Source organism: Rhinolophus sinicus, linkage group LG09 (genome assembly GCF_036562045.2).
Source record: "Rhinolophus sinicus isolate RSC01 linkage group LG09, ASM3656204v1, whole genome shotgun sequence".
NCBI lineage: Eukaryota > Metazoa > Chordata > Mammalia > Chiroptera > Rhinolophidae > Rhinolophus > Rhinolophus sinicus.
The window spans coordinates 71275828-71298787 of record NC_133758.1 but is presented as its reverse complement, the minus strand read 5'-3'; the positions used below and the strand labels follow the sequence as shown (position 1 = coordinate 71298787).

The 22960-nt window shown below is 39.5% G+C and overlaps 1 protein-coding gene across 4 annotated transcripts in view; it reads left to right on the top strand.

Moving 5' to 3' along the window:
• Positions 1 to 343: 343 nt before the first annotated feature.
• GSAP (gamma-secretase activating protein) overlaps positions 344 to 22960 on the top strand; it is a 99707-nt gene continuing 77090 nt past the window's right edge. The window contains exons 1-6 of one of the 4 annotated variants that reach the window (XM_019744568.2): positions 344 to 556; positions 10783 to 10859; positions 11853 to 11909; positions 15063 to 15132; positions 15450 to 15503; positions 20019 to 20107. In XM_019744568.2, the coding sequence (XP_019600127.2) occupies positions 448 to 556; positions 10783 to 10859; positions 11853 to 11909; positions 15063 to 15132; positions 15450 to 15503; positions 20019 to 20107 (456 nt within the window). In that variant the 5' untranslated portion in view covers positions 344 to 447. Of the gene's footprint in view, positions 557 to 1016; positions 1553 to 10782; positions 10860 to 11852; positions 11910 to 15062; positions 15133 to 15449; positions 15504 to 20018; positions 20108 to 22960 lie in introns of those variants that run through there. The other 3 variants (XM_019744572.2, XM_019744570.2, XM_019744569.2) reach the window with 3 other exon arrangements.

Genomic DNA, 22960 nt, shown 5'->3' with positions numbered 1-22960 from the left:
CTAGGGATTTAAAAGAAAGAAAGAAAAAAAGAAAAAAGGAAAGAAAAATGCCTAGCACTCACATCTAAAGTGCAGCACAGTTTGGAAACCTTTGGTCTAGCCACAGCTCCTCCAGGGCCCTTGAAAACCCGAATCTTCCCGCCCTTTCTGTCCCCGCCTGGAGAGAACACATTGAGGGTTCAGGGCCCGGTTGGTCCCGGTCCCCGCGCCTCGGTCCCCCTTCGAGCCCAGAGTGCCCAGCTGACGGCTCCGGTGCTCGGAGCAGGCTGGGAGGCGGTGCTTGGGGCTTCTCATGCCGGGAAGCAGCAGAACCGAAAGCGGCCGGCGCCGGGAGGCGGGGAGAGGAAGGAGGGGGCGGGCGCAGGGGACGGGGGCGAGGTAGCGAGCGCTGGCCGGGGATGCCCGCGGCGCGGTGCCCCAGAGCCGCCCGGTGGCCGCGTCCCCGCCATGGCTCTCCGTCTGGTCTCCGACTTCGATCTCCGGAAGGACGTGCTCCCGTGGCTGCGGGCGCAGCGGGCGGCGTCAGCGGGCGCTGGGGCCCGAGGTGGCGGCGCAGGTGCTGGCGGCGCGCGTCAAGGGTAGCGGGAAGCGGGTGGGGGCCGGTGAGGCTGGGAGCCTGAGTCATTCATACCTAGGGGCCTCCCAGGCTGGGCTGAGGTGGTGGGCAGCGACTAGACCGGGTGGGGGGCAGCCTGTGTGCCCCGCCAACCTGTGAAGGTTAGTGACGAAGACTTGAGCTTCCCTCTTTGGAGTCCGGGCTGTGCCACCCTCACCCCAGGCCAGTGGGTGAAAGTAGGAGGGGCAGCCCCTGGGCAAGGTCGCGGCTGGGCTGCACTGCTGCTCGTAGCGAGTCCTCCAGCCTCTGGCTTACTTGTTGCCCACAGTAATTCACCTGTAGCAGAAAGGCGGGGGGACTAGTGGTACCCTCAGCATCATCTCATCAGAGCAGGGCATGGAGGCGCAGCTGTGGAGACTCCGTTCCCCCGACCCAAGTTGGCGGGGCGGGAGAGAGGGTCGTTCTCTCCGCTACATTCACATCTCACCTGTCTGGGAAGGTACATTACTCTGGTATGGGTTATGTCAAGACTAGGGGCCCCTGGATGTTCTTGTGTTATGAGAAAGAAAAGAGGAATCATGGCCACCAAGAAAATTACATAAATACTTAACAGTTGCACAGTTTGTCCCCACATCTGTGAGACCTTTTTCTGCATCGGTGTGAACAGTGTCGGTGATTTAGGGGACAATGGCGCTTCAGATGTGAAGTGCAAGAGGGCAGCGGTCCGCGTGCAGGCGGTGAGCAGTGAACTGAGAACCCGCTGTTTTCCAAAGAAGCACCATCCCTCCACCCACAGCGCACCACCTGCGTCCGCCCGCGAGGGCGGCGTCAAAATGATGCTCAGGTTTCCTGCCAGCTGCCTCTGGGGACATTGGTTTTCATCGGTCACAAAAAATCCTTTGTTTTGAATTTTGATGAGGGAGTGAAAAGTGACTTTTGAACCTTCCCAGCATTGATCAATGAAAACTTTAAAGAAGGGGAACTCTGATTTCCCAGGTGCTTTTTATTTTCTTTTGAAGAAGTTTGCTGTAAGTAATGATGCATCTTCAGTGCTTACATTCAACTTCAAAGCAGTCACACCCTTGAATCCCACCTGTGCACAGTAGCTCTCACACTCCAGTGTTTTTTTTTCCCCTCTGGTTTTTTCCTTAATTAAACACTGTAGACTGCTGCCGGGCATTTTGGGGGGAAGGGCTATCAAATTACCCTTGTTTACAACTCCTTTCCGCTTAACCTCTGGTGAAAGTTTTCTGTCCCTACCTTGTATCTCCACTATCCTGTGGCTTTAGCAGAATGTTTGTAGGGTTCCATGTCTTGGTATGTTGATTGTTAGTTCCAAATAAGGAATCATGTTTTTGTAGCTCAAGGCTTGCTTTTGACGAGCGAACGAATTTGACTAATGACTCGTGTCATTATTAGCAAAACTTACCATTTTGGGGGAAATTTTACAAAGTCTCCTGAATGTCTAAAGAGTTTTTGAAGGTTTAACTTTTTAAAATACAATAGGCGGTTCCAAGTCTGCTTCCCACCACAAACTGGTCCTTTTCTCTGAACCTCCACCTTACAGCCATATGGCAGGTGTCTGCAAGTGAGAAGTTAGTTGGAGTGGGAAATGCCACAGCCTTATGTTTCAGTAATGCGTGTTGTGATTGAAATGCTGTGTATGAGGTGGTTAGATTTTGGCTTCCTTGTGTCTTTCACTAATATCTGAAGAAATACAAACTTGGGTGTTGACATTCCACTAAACAATAGATACCCTTGGGTTCTCAGAAAGTAAACTTACTAGACATAGCAGCTTTTTCTCTTATATTGGTTGTCTTTTGCTTTTGCAGATCATCTTGGCAAGATATTAGCCCTGTTATACTAAAAGAAGTTGTTACTACTGATAATCACCAGTGGGTGGTAGCTCAGAAAAAAAAAAAAATTCTTCCTCTGCTATAATTTGTAGCACTAGCAGGGGAATCTGGGATTCTATTTTATTTCTAGCACAGCTATTACTCCACACATTTGTGCAAGTTATTTTCCTTTCAAAGTCTCAGCTTTTCAAATGTAAATTGTGAATAATTATACCATTGTAATGTCTCTTCTCTGCACATTTGCTATCTAAATTTGAAGCCTTAATATTTTTACATCAACAAATACAATTGAAGATTTCCTAGTGGTGGCAAAATAGCCGGGAGCTGGGCTATGTCAGCCATGGAAATTCAGTGCCTATAGGATAGTTAGTCTTTTAGTCAACCAGGGGTAAGGAATAAGGAGACCAGATTTGGTTACTGCATCTCCTGGTTCTGGGTTGAACTTGGGGAAAATGGTTTCTCCTGAAATAAATGGAGAAAATATTTGTTCTTTTAAAAATTAAAACAAGTATGCAAAAGAATATTTTAACACATATAAGCTATAAATACTAACAATAATTACACAAAACCATGTACCCACCTTAAAAACAGAACAGTATCAAGACTTTTGAAGGCTCTTGTGTCCCCTTTCTGATCCTATTTCTCTCTCTATCCCTCATCTCCCAGGGGTAGCAATCATTTAAACTTTTATATTTTAACATTCCTGTGATCTTATTTATAGTTTTACCCCATATATATTTTCCCTAAGCAAAATATAATTTCATTTTGCTTGTTTGTGAATTTTAAGTAAATGAAAGCATACTATATATATTCTTTTTGCTTTTTTTCCCTCAATATTGTGAAACTTATCCATGTTGACTACTCTAGTTTTAGGTCATTAATTTTTCGCTGCTGTGTAGTATTCCACTGTGTGAATATATTAGGTTGGTGCAAAAGTAATTACGGTTTTTGCAATTATTTTTAACCTTTTAAACCACACTTACTTTTGCACCAACTTAATACAACAATATAGTGGACATGGAGATGCACCGCTTGGATCCCCCTTTCAAGGAAGGGCTTGTCCCAGGTGCTCCGAGTCAGCAGATAGTTTTGCGCTGTCAGGCCCTTCAAGGATTGCCTTGGCACAGGGCTGTCTGCCTTGCCCAACTGACCTTTGGGTGTGGCCCACATCTAGATGGGATGTACAGGCCTGGCCATTTTGATTCAACATGGGACAACTCTGACAATCCATTTCAGTTATAGAACTTCTCCAATGGAGGACCCTGAGGTGTCTTGAGGCTACTGGGCCTACATTGCAGCTTGACTTCTCCCCTACCTGGTCCTGCTCCTTTCTCCTTCCTCTTGCAGGTGTTGATCCCACCTTACTAAGCACTCCATAATGAACATCCTGGATACTAAACTGTCTCAGGGTGCTTCCCTGAGAACCCACCTTTACTAATCCTTTCCCTGGTTGGTGGCATTTGGGAGGTTTCTGGGATATGTGTTATAATCAGTGCTTTTTATCGACTGTGTGTGTGTGTGTGTGTGTGTGTGTGTTGCCTGGTGGACACATGTGTAAATTTCCCTAGGACGGCTGTCTAACAGGGGAGCTGCTGAGTCATGGGCTATGCACGTTTTTATTTTCCTTGGGTAGTGCCAAATTGTTTTCCAAAGTAGTTATACTTATTAATATCCCATTTATAGTATAGGCATGTTTTTGGTATTCTGTGTCCTCTCAAGCTCTTGATATTTCCAGATTTTTAATTTTTTACCAAGCTGGTGGTCTAGATGTTGTTTCATTGGTCTGAGGTGAGTATCTCTATATATTTATTTACCATTTGAGTTTCTCCTTCCATGAGATGTCTGTTCATCCTTTTGTCTACTTTTATATTGCATTTTTTTCCATATTGATTTTTAAGGGTTCTTTATGTATTCATGATTCTAGTCCTTTATTCATTATATGTGTTGCAAACATTTTTCTCTCAATTGTTACTTTGTGTGTGATGGTTCCTTTGATAAACAGGAGTTCTTAATTTTAATGGAGTCCAATTTATCAGTCTTTCCCATTATGGTTTGTGCTTTTTTGGATCTTTTAAAGAAGTTCTCCCCTATTTAGAAGTCACGAAAACATTTTTATACTAACTTCTAAAATCTTTACATTTTTGCTGTTCACATTTTGTTCTTTAATACATACAGAATTTATTTTTGTGTGTGATATGATGTAGGAATCCAATTTTATTGTTTTTCATATTAGTAACTAATTCTTCTAATATCATTAACCAAATGATATGCCTTGCCTCTTCACATGGACAGCAAAACCACTTCTGTCACACATCAAGTTTCCATATACATATGGGGCTCCTTTTCTTGTTTTTTAATTTTGTTCTTTTGTCCACTTAAGACAAAGACATCTTAATAAGTATTTTTATGGTAATTCTTGATAACTGGTAGGGTAAGTCTTCTCCCCTCTGTCTTTAACAGCATCTCGGCTATTCTGTACCCTTTGCTCTTTCATATATATTTTTTTTGGAATCAACCTGTCAGATTCCACCAAAGAGTCTGTTGGAATTTTTTAGTTGCATTGAATCTATAGATCAGCTTGGGGAGAACAGGCATCTTTGCAATATTAAATCTTCCCAACTATGAATAAAGTATAGCTTGCTATTTATTTAGGTCCTCTTTATGACTCTTACTATGTCTTAGAATTTTCTCCATGAAAGTTCTGCACACTTTTGCTAGATTTATTCCTGGGTTATTGTTAATTTCTTGTTGCTCTCATAAAAAGCACACTTAAAAACATCACGTGTTCTAAGTATTACTGGTAAATAGCAAAACAATAGTTTTTATATATTAATTTTTGTATCCAATACTTAATCCCCTGTTGGGATGTATCGCATCTTCAAGAAACTAAAAAAAAGTCCATGGTATGTAAATTTTTTAAGGTTTAAATGTCACGTATATTTAAGACCAGAAAGAACATATGTTTTCTCGTCCGTATCTTCTTGCCTGCTTTTGTCATTCTTGGGTGTATGATACCAGATTGATTCATTTTTCAAATGATATAATCATTCATCTTTACCAGGGAAGTGATATATTCTACGAGGTGACTGACTTGAGTAATGATTTCATTGTTGTAGTTGCCTCCTGTATACACCAGATCTATTTGGGGGTCTGGGGATTGGCTTAGTCACTTCGTTTTCATTCATTGTTTCACTGTTCTCTCAGCATTGTCTTTTCTTTTCCCTTTTCTTTCCCCTACCTTCGTAGTCTCCTTTTTTCATTTTTATCCCTTTTTATTGCTTCTTAACTAATCCCCCATTCTTGTTTTTTTTTCATTTTATTCAAAATATGAATTCTAAATCACATAATAGTGTTTACTTCATAAATTCAGGAATTATAATATTTGGTCATGTTGAGCCTGAGGATTTATGTGAATTATTTACAGAACAGAAATGTCATGGGTATAATCATATTTTGGCACCTCTTGATCTGTGTATTAGGAACTAGTTCAAATTTTTGTATAAGGCTGTGAGATTCCCCCGCCCCTGCACCCCACCCCGTGTAGTCATTGGAAAAACAAGTAATATTTTTTAATTTGATTTTTGTCTCATAGTTTTTTGGGAAAAAATTTGGCAAACATATTCCTGTAAAGTGAAATCACTTGTGTTTAGCAAAGAATAGATAGAAATGGACAAGAATATCTGGTAAACCAATTTAAATTTTACGGGAGCTATGACTTGCCAGCATCTTTAATATCTAAGTATTCTCCTTTTCTTTAGTAGGTTTACTTATGCAAGTATCGTATCTATCAAAATGCTACATTTTTTTCTTCATGAGCACTGAGTACACTGAACTGTAAAATTAAACTTCATTTCCTCATTTGAAATTGCTAAACTTCCTCCTCTGGACTTTCCAGTGATGAATGGCTGGGAGAAGAGTCAGCATGAATAAGCAAAGATGTTATTGAATAGTTCTTTTAAAAGGGTGTGTCTAAAACATGAGCAATTAATCTGGGGAGAAAGGGATGATGGGTTAATGTTGCATGGTAAGACGCTGGTCTCTGGATTTTCAACAAAGCCAAATTTGTCTAATTCAAATGGCTTTGAGATGAGAACCATGTACATAACTGCAGGGTTATTTAAGGCTGCAGTTATTACTATCTAACAGACCCATGAAGGCATTAATTTTATTATTTCTTTCAGCTGTCTACCATGATTATATTATAACATGGTCCCAGTTACGCTATCTAATGAATACTGTTTAATATATATTATAAATATGTAGTTTAGTGGTTCTTGACTCTGGCTACACATTAGAATCACCCAGGGAACATACACACACACACACACACACACACACACACACACACCAGAGAACAGACCCCTCACCAGCCCAATCAAATCAGTATTTTGGTGTAGGGTTTGGGTACCCATGTTCTTTTAAAAACTCTCCTGATGATTCTGATGGACAGCCAGAGTTGAGAACTACTGTTAGGTTGGTGCAAAAGTAATTGCGGTTTTTGCAATTACTTTTGCACCAACCTAATATTTAATGGAATAAGTATGTATCATTTATTGTAATCTGTACTTGTTGAATTTTTTTCTCTTAATTTTTTAGTGATTTGAAAATAGTTGTGCTTTTGCAAGGGAATTGAATTTTCCTACCAAGATTTCTTGTAAAGGAGTTTGTTATCTTAGCTGAAACCTTTTAAGTGTACTTTTGAGAAGTTCTCTCCCAGCATCCTTATAATCTTGAAAGAAAAAAAATACTTCTCAAAATATTGACACATTGCATTCCAGAAGTTTTGAGTCATGTACAGGATGAAAAGAAACTCACTGATATTCTCTTTAGATGTCTGCAAAATCTGCCTTAAGAGGATTTTTCAGTAATTATTCGTTTTCCCATTGTAAATGTGGTACAGGAAACTTAGTTCATTCTGTTTACACTTTTCTAGGTTTGAGATGAGTCTGTGTCACTTATTTGACATATGATATTTGCCACGTGTCTTAACCTCATTCAAACTCAATTGTTTTATCATTACGCTGGGCCCATAATACCTTACACAGTGTGGATGAACTCTGAAATGAGAACTCTGAAAATTGTGAAGTACTGTTTAGTAGCAGGCTAATTGAATCATATTATTCTCCTGAGAGACTAAGTGATTATTCTTGTTTAAAAAAAATCAATGGGAACTATGTCTGACAGCTCAATATACATTGAAAAGTGTATATATCACATATAAAAAAATACTTCCCCTCTCCCTTTGCCTCACCCCCAGAAGATCTAGGCAGCTTCTTCCTGTGAGGAGTGGGGAAGAGAGATTCAGGATGATTCCTAAGTTCTCAGCGAAACCTGCTCTTTGTCTCTTGAGTGTTTCCCACCCCCAGCTCTAGTGCAGGACTCCAGGTCACCAATTATCCTTATTTTGTATCTTGTTTCTTCCATTTTAATCAGGAATACAAACTTAAATTTGCTCTGAGTTATATATTGCATATGTTTTGTCTGAATATTGGAGTTTGTCATAATCAACATATTTTAACATCTGAAAATACTCTTCATGTGGGGAGGCCCGATGGCCCAGGTGGTTGGAGCACTGTGCTCCTAATGCCGAGGTCGCTGGTTCGATTCCCACATGGGCCAGTGAGCTGTGTCCTCTACAGCTAAGATTGTGAGCAATGGCTCGACCTGGAGCTGGGCTGCTGTGGGCTGCCGTGGGCCGCCATGGGCTGCCATGGGCCGGCCACCAGCAGGCAAGAGCTGCTGTGAGCAGCTGACCAGCTGCCTCAGCCAGGTGGAGCGCAAGGCTCATAATACCAGCATGGGCCAGGACGCTGTGTCCTACACAACTAGACTGAGAATAACAGCTTGAACCGGAGTTGGGGGAAGGGGAAAAATAAAAATACTCTTCATGTATGGAAAATGAGTGAAGTTAAAGCAATTTAATTTTGAGTAAATTGGGGAACTAGACATTTCTCCCCAATTAATGGTGATAATTACCAATGTTGTATATACCAATGTTTAAATCCTTTAACTGTGGAATTGAGAGGAATAGCCTGAAATTTTAGCAGAAACATGACAGTCAGTTAACTTATAAGTTAAATGTTTTGTGTAAAGAATCTTTATGTCCTTCATCAAAATATGGTGTTCATACAGAAAAGTACACATATCATAAGTGAAATACATCCACGTAACTATCACTCAGAGCAGGGAAAAGAACATTAATAGAACCCCCAAGTACCACCTTATGCTCCTTTCCAGCTATCATTTATCCAGCACCGTAGATTAATTTTACCTATTTTTGAAACTTGTGTGTAAATTAAATCATATAGTTTGTGAATATTTGGGAGGGGGGATCTGGGCTTCTTTTGCTCAATTATTTATGTTGTATGTGATAGCAAATGAAATTATTCTTATTGTTGTACAGTATTCCACTATTTGGGTATTCACTTGATGGATATTTTGGGTTTCCAGTTTTGGCCATTATGAACATAGTGCTATAGACATGGTGTGTGTTATTTGCTGAAATACTGTGTTTCCCTGAAAATAAGACCTAGCCGGACAATCAGCTCTAATGTGTCTTTTGGAGCAAAAATTAATACAAGACCTGGTCTTATTTTATTATAATATAAGACCAGGTCTAATATATAATATAATATAATATAATATAATATAATATAATATAATATAATATAATATAATATAATTAATATAATATAATACTGGGTATAATATAATAATAATATAATACAATATAATACTGAGTCTTATATTAATTTTTGGAGCTGATTGTCCAGCTAGGTCTTATTTTCGGGGAAACAGGATATGTGCATATTTCTGTTGGGATATATGTATAACTCCAGTTGCTGAGCCATATATGTTCAGTTTCAATAGCTACTGGACAGTTTTCCAATTCCCGTTATTAGTGTATGAGAGTTTCAATTGCCTCTCATTTCTTGGCACCACATATATTAAATCAGTCTACATTAAGAGTTCATGTAATCTTTGGGATAACTAATAAAAGAATAACAAAAGAATATATAACTGATAAGTTAATAGGTAGAAGAATGATATAGTGAAACTCTGATTAATCCAGAATAAGCCAAGGAAAGAGTAAGACAGCTGAGTCACATTGAAAACAAATAGTAATATGATTGATATAAACTCAATATATCAGGGATTACATTAAATGTAAATGGACTAATACTCTAAAGGATCTGCATGGAAGACATATGTTAAATGTGAGACTACAGGAAGATTAATAATAAAAGGATAGAAAAAGTTATATTATGTAGCACTGACCAAAAGAAAGCTGATGTAGCTACATGTATTGATATCAGACAAAGTAACCTTTAAAGTGAAAAAAATTATTAAAGATAAGGACATATTATATGAATGAAGGGTTGACTAGTCCAGCTCCTGGTTAAAAACATGTGTGATTTTTTTCAGACCCACCCATATGCAATTACAAAAGCTTTACTTGGCAGGCCTCATGGGCGGAAGCTGCCCTCCCCAAACCAGACTTGTTGCAAAGCCAGTGCCCTGCAGTCTCTGAAAGTTAAGGCTCAGGGCCCCCTGGCTGACCATAACCTTATGCACAGCGGCACTCCCAGCCCAGGTGCTTTCATTTGGAGGCCTCCTTATCAGGAGCCTCTGCTGAAACAACCTTAGCAGGAAAAGGAGGGGAACATTGAAGGTACTTTTTTTCCACTTTGACTCAGTACTTGGTGCTTTTCACTCTTAGTTGTTTTCCCTCTCTCTCCCCTGAGCCCCTAGGTCCATAGTACTGCAGCAGCCTTTTATTGGGGGCTTTCTGGGCCCCCTGTCTCTGGGCTGAGCTGCTGACCTTTCACCCATTCCATGGGGGAAATGGACTGGGAAGATGGTGCTTTCTCTGCTTTAGTCTTTTGCTTATCACAGTAAATGATAAAAGCCTTGACTGTTACTTGCTTTTTTAGCTGTGGCTTTAATCTACTAATCTTTCAGCTCTGCTGAGTTCCTGGGAGCTATAACAATTCTAAATTTTTATGCCCCTAATAAATAACAGCTTCAAAATACATAAAGAAAAACTAATAGAAACTTACAATTTATGGAAATATAACACACATGAAGAAATCTACGCAGGACAAGATTGTGCAGCTCAGTAAGTTACTGCAAAGTGAGCATATCAGTATTGCCAACACGTACATTACCAGCACCTCCGAAGCTCCCCTGAGACACCCCCCTATCAATTGTTCTCACCTTTAATACAGTAGATTAGCTTTGCCTGTTTGTAAACTCTATAGAATGGAATTACCAGTATGTAGTCTTTTGTACTTGGCTTTTCACTAATATTATATTTGTTATGTTCTTAAACATCTCCTCAGTATTAACTTGCTATTATTATCTTTTCAGGTATTTTCGAAAATAATTATGAGAGCTTACGTGTACTGAATGTTGAAAGAAATGGAAATATAATCTATACCTATAAGGTATGTCTATATTCTCTCTTTATTGTGGTAAAATATGTAAAATATACATAGTATAAAATTTACTATTTTAACTATATTCTTTTTTTAAAGAATTTATGCTCTGTCTTATTGAAGGGTCATGAATCAGATTGGTTGGCATTTAACCTTTAGCATATGACTTTTTTATTTTGTGAGATTGAATAGGGTGATTTAAATTCAGTTTTATGAAGTGTCTTGTTGAAAAATAAAATAAAACTGCATAATGTCTGACAGAGTGCTCAAATTTTTTGAATAAATGAACAGTTCCACTTTCTATAGGAAAATATCAAGTAAAAGATGTTTAAACCTAATAATATGTTAATTTTTTTTATCTCTGAGAAAATATTAAATGCAATTACTCTATGTCATCTATTCAGACTTAGACACGCTCAGATTTTTGAGGCATTATTATTTAACAATTTGTTTTCAATGTTAAGTATTTTAGGAAAAAAATTTAACTTTACTGATAACTTTATTGTAGTGCGGAAACATGAAAGAACAATTTCAGTGGCCAGTTTGCTTTGCGTAGTTGTACCATGATACTTTTATTTTGTTTAAAAATGTTTTTATTTTAAGTTGTAGTTATAAGTATGCTGCACTTAAGGAACTGTATGACTCAAAAAAGTATTACTTATAAGAATATCATGGATTCGATCCAGCCACTCCCAATATCCATCATACATATTATCTTAAATAAACGGAAGTACAAAAAGATTGGCCCCTTCGCCATGCTCAGTCCTACTAGACAAGGTCCCCTAAACTCACTGAGCTGTACGCTCTTAATCCGTTTTACTCTGTGAGCCCCGGTGCCCAGCTGAAACAACTTGGGTCCCTTACTGACATGCTGACTTTGTGAACTTTAGAGTGCTTATTGCTAAGGTTGATTGGATTATTGCAGGTCTCTTTGAAAACCTGTAATATTCTAACTTGCTGAAAAAATAACGTTTAATAAACACCTGGTTAATTATTTTTTAGGACAATAAGGGAAATGTCTTCTTTGGATTATATGATTGCCAAATCAGACAAAATGAGGTAAAAAATCACCATAAATTATAGATTACTCGGTGGTTACTTTACTGCTCTTAGAGTTTTCCTTCTTTCTGCCATTGCCTTGTTCTAGATACAAATTCTCATTTCATTTTCCAAAAATTTAGTTTTTATTTCCTTGCCTTTCTTCTCTTCTCCCTTTTACCCTCTCTTGGCACCATTATCTTAAAAAAAAAAAAAAAAGTGCAAGCACTTTTGGACCAAAATATCAGCTGAAGTCTCTTAGTCCTTTGAGGTTTAAACAAAATTGGCTCAAACCAATTGCCCAGTATTCTGTAGGAATGTAGGAAGTCCAATGCCCTCCCTAAGTTTGCGTGCTCCCAAAAGCTTAGGGTCTCATAACGACCTCTGGCTCTGAGTTCTGCTTCTGCTTAACCTTCACTCTCTTGCTTCTCATTATTTCTCAAAGACCCCGGTATGGAGAACCCAGCCTGCTTTTGTTCATTTCTCCTCCAACAACTCACATAAGGCATTGGATGATGTGACAGGCTTGTCTAATTCTGGGGGCAAAAGGAAGGGAGTCATTAGCGCCTGTGTAAAAACAATATACAAATATTAAGGGATTAAGAAGTATATAAGTATAAACTGGCACAGAAACTTCTCTAGAACACATTGTTACATGAAAAAAGCAAGTTGCCAGGATAATACATTCCATTTACATTTTAAGAAACTTGCAAGAAAACTATGCAATATATGTGCATAAATACATATTAAAAACTCATTTTAAAAGACCTGGAAGGCTACAGAGCAAATTACCAACATGTTTCATTTTAGAAGAGAGTTGGGATTGATAAGCATAATAGAGAGCTTTGACTTTTTATTTGGTAGTGTTTGCATGTTTTAAGTACTGAGACTACATGCTCATGTGTTATTTTATAATTAAAAGAATCAGACACTAAACATTAAGTGTATACATCCATGATTCTTCTTACTTACAAATTAGAATCCCTCAATTAGAACAAGAGTCAAAGGAAACCAAAATTTCTCACGTGAATACAGAACCTTCTTATTCTTAGTTCTTATTCACAGTTCACTTTCTCTAATCAAGTGTTTCCTGACTTCCCAACATTTTTCATCAACTTCTGGCCATAGGATTCTAGTGTGTTCTCAGTACTTTTTTTGTCTGTAGGTACTAATTACCTTTTTTTAAAATTAGTTTCAGATGTACAAAACAGCATAATGCTTAGACATTTATACCCCTCACAAAGTGATAAACCCACCAGGACTACTACCCATCTGACATCATGTGTAGCTATTATGATACCATTGACTATATTCCCGTGATTATATCTATCTATATATCTATATTTAATTATAGTTGACATTCAGTATTATTTTATATCAGTTTCAGGTGTATAACTCAGTGGTTAGGCATTTATATAATCTATGAAGTGATCCCCCCAATAAGTCCAGTGCCCATCTGGCACCCTACATAGTCTTTACATTATTGATTATATTCCCCATACAGTGTTTCATATCCCGGTGACTATTTTGTGACTACCAACTTGTACTTCCTAATCCTTTCACCTTCTCCCCCATCCTCCAACCCCCTCCTATCTAGCAACCATCAGTTTGTTCTCCGTATCTACTAATTACCTTCTTAATACTTCTGCTATTCACTGTTTCTCTTAGTCCTTTCTCTCCTGAAGTCTAAGACTCTTTATCTTTCCTTAGCCTCTGAGTGCACTTTGAGAGTGTTTACCTAGAGGGTATTGTGCTGTGTGTAGTAAGTCAGAGAGCTAAAGAAAAGTGTCATATGATTTCACTTATAAGTGGAATCTAAAGAACAAAATAAACAAGCAAATGAAACAGAAACAGACTCATAGATATAGAGAACATTTTGATGGTTGCCAGAAGGGAGGGGTTAGGGGTGGGTGTAAAAGGTGAAGGGATTAAGAAGTACAAATTAGTAGTTACAAAATAGTCCCGGGGATGTAAAGTATAGGGAATATAATCAATAATATGGTAATAACTATGTATAGCGCCAGGTGGGTACTAGACTAGTCAGGGGGGTCATTTCTTTAATTATATAAAGTCTATACTGTACACCTGAAAGAAATATAAAATAATGTTGAATGTCAACTGTAATTGAAAAATTATAAAAGGGGAGAAAAAGATAAAGGGAATAAGATGTCCAAATTTCCAGGTATAAAACAAATAAGTCTTGGGGATGTAATGTGCAGCACAAGGAATATAGTCAATAGTATTGTGATAGCGTGGTACAGTGTCAGATGGTTGCTGGACTTGTGATCACTTCTTTAGCACAGGGGATACAATCAATAATATGGTAATAACTAGGTATATTGCCAAGTAGGTACTGTTGAATAACTATGATGTACACCTGAAAATAATATAATATTGTATGTTAGCTATATTTTAATAAAAATCTTTAAAAGTGAGTGTTTAACTAATATAAATGATTGTCACCAGTTCCTCAATTTGTACCTCACATCCTCCTTATGCATGACTATTTTCATTTTCTTTAATACTCAAGGAAATGGAATGTTGCAACATTTCAAACAGCAACAAGACAATAAAAAATAAAGATTAAATAAGTATAGAAGATTACTTTCCCAATGCACTAAATATGAGAGTTCTATAAGACATGGCCCTTTGATAATCTCTTAGACATAGCTAATCATATCATGTTACATAATTTGATTAAAACTTTACTTGCCTTGATAATTATAATAGCTAACATTTGAGTGCTTATCATGTGTGGCAGACTTCATATGGATTATCTCACTTGACCCTTCTAACAATCTCATAAAAGAGGTATGATGATTTCTGTTTTAGTGATGGGAAGATAGGGAGTTTGAATAACTTGTTCAGAGTCACACAGCTAGCCAGTGGCAGAGGAAGGATTTAAAGTGAGTCTAGTTTGGCTCTAAGGTCTGCTCTTAACCACTATGCTCTGTTGCCTTAAGGCTAAATTTAAGTGTCAAACATGGCCTACAATAGCAAACTTAAAAAAAAAATCAGAAACGTCTCAGAACCAGACAAACTGGTTCATTGATAGTTCTTTAATAAAATGTTTTGCCACCATGATACTTGGTGGACAGTTAAATGGGAATTTGTATTCATAAAAGTGTTATTTAATATAAAACTCTATATTAAAAAATGCTTTTGTTTTAATAGCATCTCTATACATTTGAGAAAGACTTGCAAGTTGTCAGTGGCTCTGTCAACAGTGAGAGAACTTTGCTTGGTAAGTTGAACTCTTATTGCTACCTACATGTCAAGAACTAAACCACATTTTTTGAGTCTTAAAGTATTTGATATTTGCAGTATTTGATTAGTCTATTACAATGATTTTCTGGGAAGAGGTAATCTTGGGAGATTAGAGTTAAAATAAAGGCTCTGTTGAGTCTACCTAGGAAAAAAAAAGAATGCTTTGTATTCTACCTTAATCATCCACTGACAGGTCCCCTGAGCCCTCATATATTTCAGGCAGAAAATGATAAACTTTAACAGGTCATTGTATGGATCATTTGCTAATGAATTATTTTTTCTTTTTTCCGTTAGCTGCAAGTTTAGTTCAATCTACTAAAGAAGGAAGAAAAAATGAGCTTCAACCAGGTAATGAAATTATACTTTTTAGTGCCTATTGATAGATGAAGATTTATTGAACGAGTCAGTCAAATTTCAGGCATCTTTACAAAGAGCTTTATCTCAGGATGAAAAGTAAAGGTCATATCAAATGTGAAAAAGAGTTTAAAATTTTTTTTTCAAGTAAACAAGAAAGTGCAGAAAGCATTATAACACTGAATAGCAAAAGTATTAAAAAGGCATTTAGCACCTGCAGACTAAATAAAAATTGAGAACATACTAGAACCCTACAGTGAAAAGCTGGCGTAAAGGGTTGGGCAAAGCGTGGTATTCCTTCAAGAATACCATTTTTTCCCTTATATCTTGTTAACTATTGACCAATACATAAGGTATTGTGAGTAGTCCACCAATTCTACATAAAAAGTCAATTCTTCCCATTCGCCACTTCACAGGTATTATCCACGTGATGTTCCCTCCCTCTTTCTTTTAATATTCTATGACGTCCATCTGTTCAGAACACAACAAATACTGAGGGGTCAGGTACTATGCATGGTGCTGGGGATACAGTGGTGTGCAAAGAGGAGTGGCAGTTGCTCTCATGGTGAGCTCTAGGGACCAGTAGTGGGTGGGGTGTCCCATGGGGGTTGGGTCCTGTCTTTAAGGGAAGGCAGTAAACCCAGTGGGACCAGCTTTTCAACTTATCAAGAGAAGCATGGACTTTTTTTGGTGAAACTTTAATGTTTAAATGTTGGCTCAAATATTTTTTGAAAATTCTACTCGGGCAATGACAACCACCTGTTATCATTGGTGGCTGGATACAGCCTGTGGACTACGATTTTTCAACCTCTGGTCTAGTGGACCTCTTTTCAGTCTCTTACTATTCCAGTCCTGCAGTGTGTTCCATCTGTTCTGTTCATTCGGCACTTAAACTGCTTCTTTTGTTAGCATAGTTCCCAGTCAGATGCAGTCTCCCACGGTTGTGTGTGATGGAAAAACCCTTTTACATACTTTGCGCGTGTGGCTTATGAGGTCGTCCTGAGCTCCCACAGAGCCAGCTCATAAAGTGTGAAGGAAACCAGAGCTGAGTCTGGATGGGAGCTCCTCAGGGACCTCAGTGGAAGAGTTTCTGGGAGAGGTTGGTGAGCAGGAGGCTTCCCCTGAAATCTCACCTTGGGTATTACTCGTCCTATCTTCCCTCCTGCCTGTCGTATTACACCGAGAAGCACAGCAGCCCTCTTCCCTCTTCTGTGCCATGTGCTCCTCTTAGCATTCTCTGGTCATCTTAGAATGAGGTGCACTGCTCACTTCAGAGGTAAGGGGCCTGGACTAGCTTAGGCAAAACAGGATCTAACATTTTGATGTCCTGGCCCTTAAGACAAGGGTAGGGACAAAACCAGGATATGACCCTGCTCTCCTGGGCTAATACACCTCTTTACCCAAGAAGAGAAGGGCCAGTGGCTTATGTTCCTCCCAGTCGCAAGGCTGGGTATCTATACAGAACTTGGATTAGCTCCCTGCTTCTCCTAGTTCTTGAGCCTCATTCCTTTTAGCCTTAGGAATTCTTGATTATGCCGGTAAACCCAGTAGTAACTGTGCTCTTTCCATTATGTTTACCATCTGTGCCTAGTAGTCATGCAGAACAGTGGTGATTATGTACATTATAAAATGTACTCTCAGACCAACTTCACTGTAAGTTTTATTTGACTTCAACATTAAATCCTATTCAGATAGGCTTACTCAGTTTTGGAAGTTTGATGCAGTGAGATTTGGTGCAACCTCTAGTGAGATTATCTGTCTCATCTTTAAAAATATTAGAGTGAACATTGTTAGTTATTGTATTGGATACCTCATACTTTGTCTTCTTAGCTCACCTTTCCAGCTGGCCTCTGCAATGAGAACCAGCTCTGCCCAAATGTCATTTGACGGACAGTATCTCAGCTCAGCTGCTCTGCCTACTTTTTGCTTTTTGCCCAGAGCCCTTGGGAAAACCTGGTTCCTATCTGCACATGCACCACCTGAAGTAAGTTGGAAAGGATTCCAAATAGGCTAAGCCGTGACCACTGGGGAGCAAGCAGGTGAAGGATAAATACTCCCCCTTTCCATCCCCAAAGTGGGTAACTCTGAGTTGTACTCCATGTAGCTCCAGGTGGTCACCTGGACGGGAGGTCCTATCTAGAATTTGATAATGCCCCTGATATTGGCCTACTCTTCTCCCTGGTTCGGTCTCCCCATTCCCTCATGCCAGCCCTTCCTGGCGAAAGTGATCCTGTTCCCTGAGATAACTTCTTGTCTTAGTATAGTCTGAGGAAAGTATTTGAGTGCAGTTAGGTTATTTTGGGGAGGATCCTAGCAAACACTGTTAGAGGAGTATTTCAATAGAGATCTGCAAGAAGGGAGGGAGCGAGTGAGTGGCTATGGGAAGCACATTTCTGATGTAGTGCACAGCCCATGCAAAGGCCCTGAGGGCCAGAGCGTACTTAGTAGACGTGCTGTTCAAGGATGGGTAGGGGTCAGTGAGGTCGGATTGGAAGGAACAAGGGGCCGAACAGTGGGAGCTGAAGCTGGAGGAGAACAGGGTGAGGTATAGACAGACGGGGAGATCCTAGGAGCCCTTTGTTCAGTGAAGATTTCAGAAATGATGTGACCAGAGAACACTCTACCATCTATTGTATTGTTTTGTCTTTTGAATAAATATTTTGCAAAGGCTTATTTCACCTGTCCATGAATGACTTGGTAAGCCATTTGATTATAATATGTAGTCAGTCTCAAGGTGTTATTTGACACTCTGTTGCTTATAATGAGATTTTTCCCATTGAAATGAGACAGACTGTAACATCTAGAGTCTGAAGAGCATCGTGATTTGCTAAAAGTATATATTAGGTCAGCAGCAGAGCTTAAACTAGAGCTGATAACTCCAGAATCCTAATCCAGAGCGCTTCCTGTTACACTATGAGAGCACATGGTATGTTATTGGGAGAAATTCCCGTTTTCAAAATTACTCTTATCATTATGCTAATTATATTAGTTATGCACCTGGGCTGCTCTGAAGACTGGAACTATTAGTGTAGGAACATGGTTTTTGCTCTTGAAAATCCTCCCATTTTAAAGGCAAGTGAATTTAGCTGATAGCTGGTTATCTCATTTGGGTACAAATTCACTGTCAAAAAGGCCAAACGTAAGCTGATTCCATATTTTTCCCCTCCCAAAAGTTTTTTCTTTCCAGTTGAAATACAACTGGAAATACAACTTTTAGGGCAAGAGGTAAAATAGTCAAATGTCTTCTATAGTACGTAATATATTAATTTAATTATACACACTTAAAATTACATAATAAGGAAAATTGCTTTTTGTCTCATTCTCACATTTCACAGAAAATGCCTATTCTATTTTTTGTCACAAGGATCTTTGACACGAAAGTCTTTCTTATTCCTAAAGCCGTTTTTCAGTCATTCAAGCAAATTCTGAAAGCACCTCACCTTTCTCTCTGTCCCCGTTATTAGAAACACAACAGCCCTTTTGAATTGGTGTATGATCCTGTCACTGGGATTTTTATCCTCAGCTGCAAGTACCCATTGCCTAAGCAGCACTTGATTTTCATTTGTTTAGTTGTTGTATATTTGTAATCCCACATAATAACCCCTCACTGTCTTGCTTTTCCAGTAATCTTTAAAGCATTTTTACAGAGGTATCCAGCCAGAGGTATTCACAACTGTGAGGCCTATCCCAGAAATTGTTTTACATTCTTTGCCTTTTTATAAAAATTAAATGAAGCAGTGCTGTCAGATAACTTTTTTAAATAGTGCCAACTGGCACTGATTGAATTCCAGGCTGCTCTGCCATCCCCAAATTGTGCATTGTTATTTACAAAAAAGTCATTGAAAAAGAATCTGAGAATATTAGAGCCTTTCTAACAACTCAGATGTAATTCCCTCTTTTTGAGGTTTACTCTTGGGGGAGGGGAACTCGTGGCCTAAATTGGGATATCTGTGGTCACCCCATCCTAGCCTGTGTCCAAGGACTTCCTCCTGCTTGCTATCTTTGATGACATTTGCTCAAATGTGACACTGAGGAAAGAAGTGGGTCTTTATCAGCACAGCGGCACCCCATTCCTGAGGGAAGCCAAGCCCATCCTACCATAGATGCTGTCAACCCTCACATGTTGGTACATCAGAAATACCTTATTATTTTTGTACATAATCGGTATTTGCCATTGTGCTGCAGAGTTGGAGTGACGCTGAATGAGTTGTGTTTGTTTGGATTTAGAAGCCAGAGGGCCTGTGAAGCTACTGTGCTGAAAACGGTGGGGGAATGGGCGGCACCGTATTCCTCACTCCACGCCAATCAACTTCTCCTTTATGATGTTTTCCGTATCTATTTTGGGTTTTAAGAAATGTCAAAGTAAAGGTTAAGAAAATTGCTTTTCTGTGTGGAATAGCTAATACAGTAGGCAACACACTTACATTTTCAAAGTTCAGTGAACCTGTGTGGAGATGATGATGTGTGATATTCTGATCTTCCTTACTAAAAGCCTCCTTTACTTTGTAGGATCAAAGTGCTTGACTCTGTTGGTGGAAATACACCCCGTTAACAATGTGAAGGTCCTAAAGGCAGTAGACAGTTATATTTGGGTCCAGGTAAGTGAGCATGTCCTTTTATACTTACCTCGTTAATCAAAAGGCCTGTGAAACCCAGGGCCTGGGTGTTTACAAAGTGCCATCACACACATGATCACATTTAATCCTCAAAGCACGCTGGTAATTGGTGTGGCTGGAATAACCAGCTCTTCCTTTGCAAACAGGGAAATCTTTAAAACTCAAACCTAGCTCCTCTGTCTGTATTATATCATGGTTTGTCTAATAGGAATGCAGTGTTTTATGTGGTAAAATATTAAATATCAAAACACATTTAAATTAAGTTAAAAAATGGTCTATTTAATGTATTCACAGATTAAATATCTATGTTCAATGATGTAATTAATCCTGAAATTCATCAGCCCCATGAACTGATGCAGAATCAGTGTGTGTGTATAATGCAGTCATTCCTCATTATTTACACGTTCTGAATCTGAGAATTCTACTACTTGCTCAAATTTATTTGTCACCCCCAAATCAATACTCATGGCGCTTTCACAGTAATTTGCAGACATGTTCAAAGTGGTGAAAATGCACATGTTTCCAGCTGAGACCCAACGAGGTGACACTGCCATCTCGATTCAGTTCTCATACTACAAGCAAATGTTGTTTTCATGGTTTATTTAGTGCCTATTTTTTTTTTTTTAACTTGGGGGCTGTTTGTTGGTGATTTCATTGTTTGAAATGTCCCCCAGGCATGCTGCTGAAGTCCCTAAATTCAAGAAGGTGGCAGTGTGTGCTTTACGGAGAAAGTATGTGTGTGTTAGATGAGCTTCTCCAGGCGTGAGTACACAGTGCTGGTTGCTGTGAGCTCGGTGCTAAGGAGCCAACTACGTATATTATATAAGGTTCCTTAAACAGAAACACACATCAAACAAAGTTATGTATTAACTTGCTGACAAAACTGTGGTGACTAGAGGCTTGCTGGAACCTATCCTTGTATTTTCCCAGAAACAATGGTCAGTATTCAGCACGCAGGGTTTGTGGTGACTTTACAGAACATAACTACCTCAGATACATGGTCATGCAGGGTAGCAGCATAATAATTTCCTTGTGTAACCTGAGGTATCTGCCTCCTCTTTCCCCTACCCACTCCCAGCCTCGAGCCAGTGGGTCTCCCTCCTGCAATGTGTGTTAGAAGAGGGGATTGCCTGTCATCTGCCCCGGGTTCTCCACTGTCAGCGGTCCTGTCAGTTGTGCATTTCTGCCACCACTCCTGGCTTCACTGTGGGTGGCTGCTGGCTTCCAGACAGCGCCTGCAGGGAGCTTCTGAGCTGCATTCCCCTCCCCCAGGGAGCCACTCTGTTTGCACTGTCATCAGTGCAAGGGTGCCTGGGACAGAGCACATTTCCTTTCCCTGGCCTGTTCTCTTGGCTCCCTTAGCCTCTCTACCCAGGGCTATATAGGCAATGGAGATGTTATTGAAGGATTGGGACACATAAAGGGCATTAGAACATAGGAAGGGAAAACATTTTACAAGTATTTGGTTGTACAACATTGTGACTATATTAAAAATGACCGAATTGTATAATTTAAAATAGTTAAAAGGGTGCATTTTATGTTATGTGAATTTTACCTCAAATTAAAAGTACAGAATGCATGACTGCATCCATAGGCCAAAGGAAAAGTCCCTATCCAAATAAAGTAAAACCGCTACTTATCTTGGGGCCCCATCTCAGTTCCTAGCCCTGCCCCCCGTTCCTCATGCCTGTGCCTCTGGTGAGAGAAACTTCTTCTAACCTCCATCCATGGAAAATCCTCACCTTCTGCCTCTCCCCCTTCTCCTCCCCTTTAGAGAAACAGTCACTGGTCCACTGAGTTTGGTCTTGCCCTGCAATCTGTCTCTGTTTTCTTATCAAAACATCCATGGTGGTGTCCTGTTCATTTCTCTAAGTCTGCCTGTGCCGCCTTGACCCCCTTCACAGAGGGACTTCAGCAGGACAGGTGGGGATTGGACCCCAGTCTGGGACCCTTTGAGAGTCCCCTACCAGCATGAGCTGCGTCTTCCGGATACTTCCATTGGGTAATTATATACTCCTTCTCCACACCTAGGGTACATACTGCCAGTGACGAATATTAATAATCAGAGTCTGGCTCCATATCTGTGGAGATAAATATTTCCCCAATATGATAAAATCTATATGGAGTTCTTTTCACAATGCAAAAAGCAGACAAACTAAATCAACCTTGTATGCTTTTGCAGAGCTGTGTCTGAAACCTGTCTCTTTATATTCTCACCTCCAGGCCTTGCTCTAGGTCTGCCTCATAATAGAAAGAAAAACAACCACCACCTAAATGGGACTTTTAAAATCATGTTCTCACTGATTGCCACACAAAGAACAGACCAAGGTTAGAACCCCACAGCAGCTTGTCCAGCTGGCAGTTCCAAGCAAGCATGCCTTGTCTACCTGTGGACTCAGGGGAGGCCGTATCATCCTCTGGAGGAGTAGCTCCTTATTTTGAGGCACTGGGTATTTGTTTTTTCATTTATCCATGTGGTGTCGCCCATCTTTGCTTCTCCTCAACCCCAGTACATAAAGTGTCCTGTTTGATGTGCCCAGTTTCACAAATCAGGAGATAATAAATTCTATATTATTTTTGTAGCTGAGTTCTGCATTGCTATCTATTCTTTTTTTAAGATTTTATTGGGGAAGGGGAATAGGACTTTATTGTTATTGGGGAACAGTGTGTACTTCCAGTACTTTTTTTCCAAGTCAAGTTGTTGTCCTTTCAATCTTAGTTGTGGAGGGTGCCATTCAGCTTCAAGTTGTTATCCTTTCAGTCTTAGTTGTGGAGGGCGCAGCTCAGCTCCAGATCCAGTTGCCATTGCTAGTTGCAGGGGGCACAGCCCACCAT